We start from the raw sequence: 13679 nt of genomic DNA on the forward strand, positions 1-13679 counted from the left end.
GGTTGCTTGTCGTTGCGGTGTTGTGGCTTGTTGTGGCGGTTCGGTTCAGGGCCGTCGCTTCGGGATGGTTTTGCCGCCATTTTTCCAAACCGTCTAGTGACTTCGGCGATGTCAGCTTCCCATTGCTGGTCCACCTCCCCGCAGTCCACAAGGCCTTCTTGATTAATTTCGGCAGACGCAGCCATGCTATTGCGGGGGGTGTCGCGATACCCGGTGGATTCGTAAGTCAAGAGTTCGTCCAGTACTTCTTGCAAATCGCCGGTGGGCTTGGCGATAATTCTAGTTTGTAGTTGCTCATCTCGCAAGCCTAGTACCACTCGGTCCATGATTCTTATTTCTAAGTTGTCGTATTTGCACCGTACTGCGGCTTCTCTGACTGCAGCAACGAATCTTTGGATCGATTCGCCCGGTCTCTGATTCCTTTTTTCGAAAATGCGACGCCAAAAGAGTTCTGATCTCCTGGGCGTGAAATGCACTTTTAATTTGGCTAACAGATCGGCATATGGAACGCTTGAGACCGGCTGTGGTTGACAAAGTCCTACAGCAATCCGATACACCGGTGTGCCACATATGGTCAGTAAAGCTGCCGCCTTTTTTCGGTCATCTGTTATCCCGTTAACAAGCAGGAACCCTTCGACTTGTCCCACATATTCTTCCCAGTCCTCTGGGAAGTTTGGGTCGAATTCTTTCAAGGACCCGATTTGCGCCATTCGGAGGATTGTTGATTCCGCCGCAGCCGCTTGTGGTTGACTGTGACTTCTTTTCAAATTTGCCGCTTCCACGCAGCTGTTCTGCTGAACCTTCTCTGGTCCTCCGTCTATCCCACCTTCGTTGCCAGTTGTTTGGTTCAGGTAGACAATGACTCAGAGTGGTTCACAACGAAAAGAGTTTATTCAATACACATAAGTCAACTGACAACTGTCAAATGTTTCAGGCTTTTATACTAGAACTGTTTAAACTGTATCCAATCATCAGTCACTGTTTTCCCGCTTCTTTACACATTAACCAATAGTTGCACCAGAATCTCCCGCTTCAGAGAACCTTCTTTGCAACCTGCTATTTGCATGTTTGCAACTATCTACTGACATAACACCTACCTCAGAAGGATGGAAGGCTGAGTCAACCTTGAGCCTGGTGGGATGCGAACCTGCACTAATTGCAGGCAGCTGGACAAGGACTTTTTCTGGTTTGAGGAATAGGATTTTAAGATGGAGCAAAATTCCCCAGGGACAAAAAAATATTTCCACTTCCTCCTTTCCAACCTTGAAAGTAGTCCAAAATCTATTTTTAGACAAATGTTAAGATAGTATAGGGAGCTGGGAGAATATTAGTGTCCAAAAGGCCTACTAGTCCTATGATCTGACTTAAAATGTTGGAAGAATCTCAAACGGACAATCCCAGATGTCTAAAACTGTGCCATATTGGAGTCACTGGGGAAGGTTGCAATGTCTGAAGGAGAGAATTACTATTACTGCTTCTACCCTTAATGTGGAAAATTAAGAGAATAGAACAGAGCTGGAAGGGACCTTGGAGGTCTTCTAGTCCAGCCCCCTGCTCGAACAGGAGAACCTTTTAGTATTTCAGACAAGTGACTGTCTAGTATAACCTGAAATATCACCTTGCTGAAATACCTTCATTTTACTAGTGCCTCTCAGCAGTACAAATTCAATATGCTTTGGGCAGCACAGAATCCTTATCATGAAAGTCACAGGAAAGGATCTGAAGAAAGAACTTATTTATCTAAGTTGTTCAATTCACTATGTTTCCATACTCATGATAAATTTGGGGGGCTCAGCTCCCAAAAAAAGGATTGGTGATCAATATTCCAAGGCAACAGAGGCCAATGTATGTACATGGAGAATGTTGTGATTCAGGGTCAGCCTGTAGGTTCGGCAGTTGGGTCGGACGACTCAGAGGAGGAGGGGGGTGTTGAAGAGCTTGCTGAGGGGGTTGGAGAGCTTGCTGAGGGGGTTGGAGAGCTTGCTGATGAGAGCCCTCAGCCAGGCCCCTCCCACCTGGTCACGACAGAGACCCAGCTGTGTGAGCCTGACAGCGTGGATGAAGATGACCCACAGCTGGCCCTGTTCAAGGACGCCCGATGCAGGAGGCAGTCAATCAGAGGAAGGCAATGTAAACAGAGGAAGGCAATGGGGCACCTCGGAAGGAGGCAGAGAGAAGCCACGCCCTGAACTGTACAAAAGGGGAATGCGTGGGAGGGCTGGTTTGCTGAAGGCAACCGCTTGAATAGTTCCTGTTTCATAGCTCCTGTTTCATGGTTGGTGTCTTGTTTTGCTCTGTTTTATGTTAATAAATTTGGCAGGCTTAGTTCCAGCCTCTTGGCATTTGTAAAGGGGTTGTCCCTGCCTTTTCTGCAGGGCCAGTAGCAGGCTGGTACAGAACAGAGAATCCCATCTTCTGGTTTCCCTTTAGGAGAAAAGAGAATAGATATGATAGAAGAATTAATAGAGTGGCATTCATATTAGCTTGCTGAGAAAGCAAGCAAATTTCTGAGTACCATAATTTCATTTTGATCCTAGTCTACCTGCAGACTTTCTGTTGTGGTTCTTAGCGTACAACTCATGAAAAGCTCTATTGCTACACAGCCCTCTCCTTATTATATTGCCAGATTACTGTACAGATTTGCAGAGAGTATCTAACCACACTTTCCAAGAATGCCTTCAGCCTCTCACTTTGCAAAGTTCTTCATCTGGAGAGGTTGAGTTGGTGGACAGTTGGACTGGTGGACTCTCATTTTCTGAGCAACCACTAAATAGTCTCCAGATAGGCCTGGCATGACATCAAGATGGATGTCTTTCTTTGAGGATTTCGTGGTCCACCTCTTCTTTTTCCCATAACTGAGAGGAAAGGAAATAAAGCTCAGATTGAAAGATAATTGGCAAGTATTTCCTTAGGTAAAGAAAGGAGTTATCAAAATATATACCCATTGATTCTACACCCTAGTGGGAAGCAAAGACTATGGCTTATTAATCATTCATCATATTTACTTGTTTTCTTTATTCTGTTGGTTTTAAGTATCATGGTTTCTTGCTTATGTTATGTCAAATATTAACAGGAAGATAATTTCTTGTAGAAACACCAGTCCTTCCCTCAGATTTGCCCTGAGAAAAACACACTCAGCTTCCATTTTTGTGTGGGGTTTTTATTCCCCTAATTTTTATTAAAAATCTTACAAGAATATAAGCTAACATAAGCTAATGAAGAGCATTAGATAAAAATAAGGAAAAGATAGATAGAAGATACAAGAAAGGAATATAAAAGATAAAAGAAGAAAAAAAGATAAAAAAATAAAAGAAGGGAAAAAAAGAAAGAAAAGACAAACAGTGCAGAAAGACAGAATAAAAAGAGAAAGAAAAAAGCAGCTTCCAATTTTATCGGTAGCAAATGTCACGTTTACAGTTTTGACTCTTTATGATTACAGATTACAGACTTATGACTGTCCTCACACTAAGATGTATCACAGCATCCCCAAAATCATGTGATCAAAAATTGGGTATTTGGCAACTGGCATATATTTACGGCAGTTGTAGTACCCTGGGGATGTGTGTGTTGCAATCTTCCCGGGTGGGTGGGTGGGTGGGTTCTGACAAGCCAAGCCAATGAAAGAAGATGGATTTGTTTAACAGTCATGTGATTGGCCTAACAACTGTAGCAAAAAGGTTGAAAAGTTGGGTTCAATTCAGAGTGACTACATTGCTTAGTGATGGACGTTCCAGCTCAATTGTGGTCAGAAGTGGACCCTTGGTCTCATCCCATAATTAGGTAGCTTTGTATATTAATTTGTAATCAGGATGCAATATCAAAGTGGTTGCGTCAACTGAGGTTTCCCAGGATATCAACTGGTCCATTAATACCTTTTGTAGCCTCAGTACACTACCAAAATTTGCTCACTGCTTTCAGTTTATTCACTATTGCACCATGGTGTTTTATATATATAGGTAAGGATTTAAGGGATGCGGTGGCTCAGTGGGTTAGGACGCTGAGCTTGTCGATCAGAAGGTCAGCAGTTTGGCGGGTCGAATTCCAAGTGCTGCGTAAGAGAGTGAGCACCTGTTACTCGTCCCAGCTTCTGCCAACCTAGCAGTTCAAAAGCACGTAAAAATGCAAGTAGAAAAATGGGGACCACTACGGTGGGAAGGTAACAGCGTTCCGTGCGCCTTTGGCATCTAGTCATGCCGGCCACATGACCACGGAGACGTCCTTGGACAAGCGCTGGCTCTTTGGCTTTGAAACGGAGATGAGCACTGGCCCCTAGAGTCGGAAACGACTAGCACGCATGTGCAGGGGAGCCTTTACCTTTACCTTTAAGGATTTAATTTATATTGCTGCCCAAATATCTGGCATGGTTATTGCTTGAAGGCCATTCTCAATAAATGTGATTACACCCTGCGTTTCCTGCATTTTATTTCCTTCTGAACTCTCTGCACAGACTTCCTTCTCAGTTACTAAAATAAAGTTGTTTATGTATATCAGGATAATTTACATATCACATGTCATAATAACATTATGGTCATGAATGGCTGTCAGATAATCATTTTTGCTAAAATCGATATTTTGAGCATCAGATGATCTGTAGTTCTAAATTCCATTGTAAAACTAATTTAATTGTCCAGAGATGGCTAAGCTAATTTCTTTCAGAGGAAAAAAAGGTCTATATTTACAGTTGAATGGAAAGCCCTTACAAATATTTGCCTAAAAGAGGAAAAATTCACTTATGATTTGTAATTCTGATGATTAAAAAAATAGACTATAAAAAAGTGAGTTCTCATTTGGTAATCATAAAGCATGAGGGCAATTTGGAAATAAACCTTTGTTTGGTTATCAGTGACAGGCACTGGCAGATACAGAACTTTTATTATACACATTAGAAAACTACAACATTACATTACTTTTTGACATAATTGTCATTCAAATTGAGGCACTTGTTATAATGTCTTACAAGGTTTGAAATTCCTTAGTAGTAGTCCCTCAGTACCAAATCTGGGCTATGGGGAGGGGGGGATGATCAAAAACATCCCAATGGAACTGCTTCAAAGGTTCTTGGGTGCATCTAGTGGTGTGTGGGCAAGTATTATTGTGAACCAACACCACAGCAGAAGTGGTGCCATAGAAAATCCCACCAAATATGAAGATGCCAAAGGAGTACTGCTAATGAAGTTCATGGAGCATGCTTTGACCATCGATTCAGAAGAGTACTGTGAAACATTATGAAAACTCAGATGAGCCATCCATACAAGCATCAGGGCATGCTGACTTCCAGTGTGGTGTTGGTTCACAATAATGCTTGCCCATGTGCCACTAGATGCACGCAAGAACTTTTGAAGCAGTTTTGTTGGGGTGTTTTTGATCACCCCCTCATCGCCCAGATTTGGCACCGAGCGACTACTATTAAGGAATTTCAAAACTTGTAAGACGTTATGACAAGTGCCTCAATGTGAATGGTGATTATGTTGAAAAGTAATGTTGTTATGTACTGGGTTCTTGTGATGCACCACGTGGGTTGCTGGAGCAGCTAACGACTCTCCAGCAACCCAGACTACCAGTCTCCTGTGCTGCAATTGGCTATCCCTAGGCGGCAGTGGTTGATTCAAACCTATTGGCTGCCGCCTAGGGGCTAGACTATATATTGCGGCTGGTTGCAGCCTTTGCCTCAGTACAGTTCCAGCATGAAATAAAGTATGAGTTATCCTGTACTCAGCTTCGCGTCTTCATTCCTGCACCAAAGAACCCACTATTTAACAAATGTAATGTTGCAGTTTTGTAATCTGTATAATAAAGGTTTTGTATCTGTGAGTGTCTATCATTGATAACTAAATGGAGGTTTATTTCTGAATTGCCCTCATATAACCATAAGTAAGAATCTATATTGTAAATATAATAATTGTAGCAGAAGAAAAAAAATAATGATAGAAAAAAGTGAGTTCTTTTTCCTGTAATCATAAAGAGACAAAATTGTAAATATAGTATTTGCTGCAGAGCAAATTGGAAGCTGCTTTTTCCGTTCTCTTTTTGTTCTGTCTGTATGCACTGTTTGTCTTCTCTTTCTTCTTTTTTCCTTCTTTTATCTTTGCTTGCTTGGCTCTTCATTAACTTGTGTTAGCTTTTATATTCTTGTAAAACTTTTAATAAAAATTAGAAACAAAACACACAGAATGGAAGCTTAGTGTGTTTTCCCAGGGCAAATCTGAGGGAAGAATCGGTGTTTGACATGACAAATATTTGACATGACATAAACTAGAAAACATGACACTTAAAACCAACAGAATAAAGAAAACAAGTAAATATGATGAGTGATTAATAAACCATAGTATTTGCTTCCCACTAGGGTGTAGAATCAATGGGTATATATTTTGATAACTCCTTTTTTTTACCCAAGGAAATACTTGCCAATTATCTTTCAGTCTGAGCTTTATTTCCTTTCCTATCAGTTATGGGAAAAAGAAGAGGGTGGACCAGGAAATCCTTGAAGAAAGTCATGCATCTTGATTTCGTGCCAGGCCTATCTGGAGACTATTTAATGTTGCTCAGAAAGTGAGAGTCCACCAGTCCAACTGTCCACCAACTCAACCTCTCCAGTTGAAGAACTTTGCAAAGTGAGAGGCTGAAGGCATTCTTGGTAAGTGCTGGTTAGATACTCTCTGCTATCTTTATAGTGACATGGCATTGCTATAAGGAGAGAATTTTTTGAAGTAGAAATAGAATTTTCCATAGGTTGTATGCTAGACACCGCAATAGCAAAGTATGCAGGTAAACTAGATTCAGAATGAAATGATGGACCTCAAAAATTTGCTTTCTTTCTCAGCACGCTAATATGAATTGCCACTCTATTAATCCTTCTATACATCTATTTCTCTATTCTCCTAAAGGGCAACCAGAAGATGGGATTTTCCATATATATTGGCCTCTGTTGCCTTGGAATCTTGATCACCAATCCTTTTTTGGGAGGTGAGCCCCCCAAATTAATCATGATAAATTAAATAATTAAACATAGAGAATTAAACAATTCAGATAAGCCAGAAATTTTCATATGTCCTATACAGGTCAGGTAATCTCCCAGCATTCTGAAATTGTATTGCTGAGGTGCACTAGAAAATGAATATTCTGCTTTTTTCTCCTTGCAGCCAGGGCTGCGTCATGCCCCACAGACTGGTTGCAGAAACAGGGGAACTGCTATGGATATTTCGATGAAAAATTAGATTGGGATGCTGCTGAGGTAAGCCCCCCCTTTTTTTTCCACCAGTCCAGGTGTGGTGAAAGGTTTCCTGAGAAACCAAAATCACACAAATGGAGATGTGCAAGGTTTAAAGTTTGAGACAATCCCACTCATGAGAATGGAGTGCCATTTTTGTGTCTTCCCTCTCTTCCTAGCTCGAGTGCCAGAGCCACGGGCCAGGATGTCATCTTGCCTCTGTCCTCAGCCGCCAAGAGTCCTCACTGTTGTCTCTATACATGAAAGACAAACAGGAATTCCTTAGCAGTGTCTGGATAGGGCTCTTTGATATTTCTGGGGTGAGTCCAACATGTTTAATTTTATTTGATTTTTTTCTCATTCCTGATCCACAGTTTGTAATCTTCACACAGTAATTTTACACACACGCTTCAGTTATTTTGGGTGAGCTGTTTGCCGAGGATAATGTATTGTTAGGACCTGAGATTGTTTGTTGATGCTCATAACTGCAGTCAGTGCTGGATTTAGGCATAAGCTAAATAATCTATATTTGAAGTTTGAGAAGTTCCCCCTCCCCAAAATAAAAGATTCTACAGGATATTAAAAGAGGCAGGATACACATATACAGTCCTCTTTAGCTACACTTTAGATTTCAGATGCATTTCTGGTGCATGTCTTTAACAATAGGCCCTTCCAAGCTTTATTGAGTTTAGGGCCTCAACTAGTCCACGTCCTGCACTGACTTCTGTGATATCAAGAAGGCTTCTAAATTATAACCAGTGCTAGGTATTTCACTCCCCCCCTTTTTTCTGAAGGGGGGACCACTTCATCCTGACAGTATAATAACAAAAGTTCATTGTAAGCGGCCTTCCACCTCTACCTTTCAGGTAAATATGAACGGTGGGCGAAGAGTGGTTGCAATAGCCCAAAATATTTCACAAAATTCACCTCTGGCAATCCAAACTTTCAAAGAGCTGAATGTTAGATGCAACATATGATGGTGGCGAATATAAATTTCCACCACATTCACTGTCGTGAATTAGTCATGATATGATGCCTTGAGATTCTTTATTTCAATGCATATGCACTACAAAAATTGTAACTTGACCCCCTTGGAAAATTGCTTGAACTTCTTCATCATAGCTAGTATCTAAGAGCTGCCCACCGCTCAACTCTTTCAGCTAATCTGTGTAGTTTATCATTCCAGGTGGTTACTTACCTTCTTAACATGTGATTGCGGTCTGTCCTTCATCAACAGAAAAGGCGATGGAGATGGACTGATGAATCCACCTACAACTACAGAGCTTGGATGACAAACCAGCCAGACAACTCTAATCAGGAGGAGCACTGTACAGAGGTGACACATGACTCGGGTAAGCCAACACTTCTTAGCTGGTATTCTCTGATGAGCCATTATTTTCAAGTCAGATCCAGTCATGAAAATTAGAGTTTGTTTTTTTTGAATTTGGACTCATCCCATCAGTCAGAGGAATGGAGCCCATATGTTTCACGGAGCTTTTCATAATTGAAAACTGAAGATGTCCTCTCTCTCTCTCAATCTCTCTCTCTCTCTCTCTTTTTTAATAATAGCCTTTTAAGAGTAATAGTTAGCATTCCATGAGGGCAAAGCTGGATAATTGTTATCCAGATACAATTTCGCCTTTCCAAAACTGGTACCCACCAGAGTAAACTTTCCAGCATCAACGGATGTGCAACAGATCTGAAAAGCAATGAGATGGAGAAAAATGGCCTAAATCTTTTCAAATGAGCATGCCATGTCCTACTGAATGCTCAAAACTGTCCCTCTTGTTAGGAAGAGCATGGTAGGCACGTCACAGAGCAGGTCCAAAGTGTAATGAAAGGGCAGGACAATTATGAGTTAAACATTTTTTGATGCTTGAAATTTTTACCATGCAAGATCTTAGTGGGATCTTGCCTGCCTTTGCGTAAATGTTTTGGATCAAGCGAAGTACTTTGGACAGATTCTCTGCATGATGTGAAAAAATGACTGGTTCAACCAAAATAATCCAGAAGGAATTTTTTTTTAAAAAAAATCCCATTTCTATCCCGCCCTTCTCCGAAGACTCAGGACGGCTTACAATCTAAGAAGCACAAATCAATGTGCTTAGCAATAGCCTTCATTCTATGTATATGCTTGCTTATTAGGGCTTTTGCCCCCACCCCAAGCGGCATTATTACAAAGTCAGCTTATTGCCCCCAACAATCTGGGTCCTCGGAAGGATGGAAGGCTGAGTCAACCTTGAGCCTGGTGGGACTCGAACCTGCATTAATTGCAGGCAGCTGGTGTTACTTAAGGAGGCATTAGCCCACTGCTCCACCAAGGATTGCCATTGCAACAGCAGGATCCACTGTCAGTTAAGGTAAAGGTAAAGGTTCCCCTGCACATGCGTGCTAGTCGTTTCCAACTCTAGGCGCTGGTGCTCATCTCCGTTTCAAAGCCGAAGAGCCAGTGCTTGTCCAAGACATCTCCGTGGTCATGTGGCTGGCATGACTAGATGCCAAAGGCGCACGGAACGCTGTTACCTTCCCACCGTAGTGGTCCCTATTTTTCTACTTGCACTTTTACGTGCTTTCGAACTGCTAGGTTGGCAGAAGCTGGGATGAGTAACAGGCACTCACTCTGTTATGCGGCACTCGGGATTCGACCCGTCAAACTGCCGACCTTCTGATCAACAAGCTCAGCGTCCTAACCCACTGAGCCACTGTGTCCCTTTCCACTGTCAGTTACTAGCACTTATTTATGCATTCATTTGTGTATCTGTAGTTAATGTGTTCCACTTTCTATTTTTAACTCAGGAATTTTCTTCATATAGTTTAATAATCATGGGCAATTAAGGTGAGCACCTACATCTCTCACTTCTAGATTAAAAAGTGGTTTTGGAATTGTGAGATCAGGAGAAAAAGATTCATATGAATTCCTTTCCTTTCCTTTCCTTTCCTTTCCTTTCCTTTCCTTTCCTTTCCTTTCCTTTCCTTTCCTTTCCTTTCCTTTCCTTTCCTTTCCTTTCCTTTCCTTCCCTTCCCTTCCCTTCCCTTCCGTTCCCTTCCCTTCTCTTTTTCCTGACTCCTAAATCTCTTTCTGCCATAAAGAGAGGGACTTTTAATTTTACAATAGCAATTGAAAATATTTTTTTGGGTGGATGATGGTGGTGGAATATTAACTGTTTCCAGTTCTCCATTTATTCCCTGGAAGTCAACATTCTTTCAGCTTTTCCTGGGAAATTCTCTTGGGGCCTCTGGAGATATTTTTATGAAATTTAAAGGGTGACAATATTTTCTAGGTCACTGCTGAAGGAATTAAGAATTAAATTTTGTCCTATCTTTTGCAATTTAGATTTTAAATTGTGGAATGATAAGCCATGTAGCAGTCTTAATGCTTACATCTGTAAGTACCGTCTGTAGAGCCAACTGAGCAAATGTAGCTGGGATGCAACCAGTACCAACTACGAAATACCTGCAGATTTGATTGACACCCTGTTGATTTCACCGCCTTTGAAGCATTAAGAATGACAGACCAGAACTTTCCCTTTTCTATCCACATTTCCTCTTAGAATAGACAACTTTCCCTTTACCCCATTCTCCTGACTTTTCTCGGTGGCGATACAACACTAATAAAACCTCTACAGCACATATGTGCAAAGCTTCTGAGTATATTTCTGTCATTTAAGAACAGGAGATGACAACACTTGGTGAGGTTGGGAGGAGTGTAAACAGTTGTATTGGCTGGGTCAAATCCAAGTGTTTCATCCCAGTGTTTGAGGAGAAAGGAATAAAAGGAATGAATGAAATAGAGGGGAGAAAACACATAACTTTTCCAACTAAGTATATACAAAGTGTTGAAGGAGCAGTGAATCCCTAACCACAATAGTTACAAAAAGCTGGCATAAGTAAAGTGCCTTATAAGGAAATTCTGAATCAAGAATCAACAAAAAAAAAAAAGATTGTCCAGATGATGTCCCATCTTAAGTGTAAAACAGGAGAGATGTTATTTTTTTATTTTATTTTTTAATCCCATTTATATCCTGCCCTTCTCCGAAGACTTAGAGTGGCTTACAATCTAAGCACAAATCAAATGTGCTTAGCAATAGGGGAAGGAAAAAGACGGTGCACTTAACTTCCCTGATCAAATCTATCTTGGTAGTTCCTGGTTAACCTGCACCCCTTTTATATCCCTGGCTCTGAGAGATTGATGGTATGCTGAAGGATTCTCCAATAGATGGTGAGACAGGTCTGAACATATCTGGAAGAGCTTAAGAATCTTTGCTTTCCCGTACCAACCTGCTTCCCCCTTCTTCCTTTTCTGTCCCCTTTCCTTTATTTAGGATGCTGAACTGTGTAATCACTGACCCATCTTTAAAGACCTAATTTTGTAATCCCTTACTCAACTTTTGATCTCCCATTTTAAAGTAAATGCAGAAGAAAAAACATTATCTGCTCTTCTAAACCAATAACAATAATAATAGCACCTAGATTTATACTTTATATCACTTCATAGTGCTTTACAGCCCTCTCTAAGCATTTTACAGAGTCAGGATATTGCCCCAACAATCTGGGTCCTCATTTTACCAACCTCAGAAAAATGGAAGGCTGAGTCAACTTTGAGTTGGTCAGAATCGAACTCCTGACTGTGGGCAGAATCGACTTGCAATAGCATCCACTGTGATGTGGATGCTATTGTACATCTTGGCATTAATGATCTGTCCCCAAAAGATGTACTCTCTGTGCAGAATGATTTCCAAAGCTTGGGACAGGAACTTAGTAGGATAGGCTGTAGGCTTAGTTTTTCAGAGGTTTTACCAGTGTATAAGGAACAAAATGGAAAAGGCCAGCATATAGCAGAATTCAATATGTGGCTAAAGGAGTGGTGTAAAGAGGAAGGCTTTGGTTATATTAGTCATGATGTCTGCAGCTGGTCCAGTGAAAAACTGTACAAAAGAGATGGTTTGCATCCAGCAAAGAAAGGGACTGAGTTACTTGGCATTAAATTCACAGATTTTCTGGAGGAAATATTTAAATTGAACAATGGAGACAGTGAATTAATTGATATAGAACATTCCTGTCCCGGGAATCTAAAACTAATAGTTTTATCAGTGCATGTAACATAGATGTGTGTGCAGATAAGAATATCAACCTTGCTGTCAAGCAAAATGAAGCTTTTAATAGTGAGTGCCACACCAAATGCATTAATCAAACAGTTGGTAAGGAAATAGGGGAACTCAGGCACCACACAGGTTATATAGAAAGTAAACACAGGGTCAGTCATAAAGGACTCAAATGTCTATACACCAATGCATAGAGTATAAACAACAAACAGGGTGAATTAGAAATTCAGGTAAATGAGGGCAGATATGATATTGTTGCCATTATGGAAACTTGGTGGGATGAAACCCACAAATGGAACACACAGCTAGAGGGATTTAAGTTATTTAAAAGAAACAGTCCAAACAAAAAAGGAGGTGGAGTTGCTCTCTATATAACTACATCTCTACAGAAATAGAGCACAACAATGATGAAAACTGTTTTGAACGCATTTGGGTTAATATAAAAGGGGAAAAAATGACATTGCCATAGATGTATACTATAGGCCACTCAACCAAACAGAAGAAATAGATGAACTTTTTGCTAGTCAGTTAACTAAGGTATGCAGGAAGCACATCACAATAGTAATGGGGGACTTTAATTACCCTGACATCAACTGGGAGACAAACTCTGCACCAAGTGGAAGATCAAACAGATTCCTGACAAACCTAGCAGACAACTTTCTCTCCCAAAAAGTAGAGAAGGGAACTAGGGGATTAGCCATATTGGACATAATTGTCACTAACAGAGATGAAATGATAGAAGGTGTTGAGGCCACAGGAACATTGGGGGAGAGTGATCATGCAATATTGGAATTCAACATTATGCAAGCACAAGCAATAGAACATAGTCAAACTAGAGTCTTGGACTTTAAGAGAGCTAATTTCAATAAGCTTAGAGAGAGCTTGGGAAGGATTCCATGCATGAGAATTCTCAAAAGAAAACAAGTCAATAAGCTTGGGAAATTTTGAAAAGTGAGATTATAAAAGCCCAGTCTTTCACAATACCAACAAAGAAGAAAAATAACAGCTCTCAAAAGAAACCAGCATGGCTGCATAAAGAATTCTCTGATAAATTGAAAGACAAAAAGGACAAGTATAAAAAGAGGGGCACATAACTAAGGCAGAATATCAGTAAATAGCCTGCATCTGCAAAATTGAAGTGAGGAAAGCTAAGGCTCAAAACAAACTAAGGTTTGTGACAAAAGTAAAAAAAATAACAAAAAAGCTTTCAAGATGTAAAAAAAACAAAACAAGAAAAAAAGTTAAGAAAATGATCGGTCCATTATTGGGAGAAAGTGGCAAGAAGGGGACAAGCAACAGGGAGAAAGCAGAACTATTTAACGCATTTTTTGCATCGGTCTTTACACAAAGAAAAAGAACAGTACAACCTA

The 13679-nt window shown here is 40.7% G+C and overlaps 1 protein-coding gene across 1 annotated transcript; it reads left to right on the top strand.

The window, feature by feature from the left end:
- Positions 1-5169: 5169 nt before the first annotated feature.
- Positions 5170-10825, top strand: LOC310649132 (C-type lectin BpLec-like; the record flags this gene model as incomplete). The annotated part of the gene is given in 8 exon segments (XM_083377416.1): positions 5170-5210; positions 6516-6612; positions 6614-6634; positions 6885-6963; positions 7140-7231; positions 7387-7527; positions 8445-8559; positions 10542-10825. Coding segments are annotated over 8 exon segments (654 nt in total). The 3' UTR covers positions 10610-10825.
- Positions 10826-13679: the final 2854 nt, after the last annotated feature.

Source organism: Vipera ursinii (genome assembly GCF_947247035.1).
Source record: "Vipera ursinii genome assembly, chromosome: Z".
Taxonomy (NCBI): domain Eukaryota; kingdom Metazoa; phylum Chordata; class Lepidosauria; order Squamata; family Viperidae; genus Vipera; species Vipera ursinii.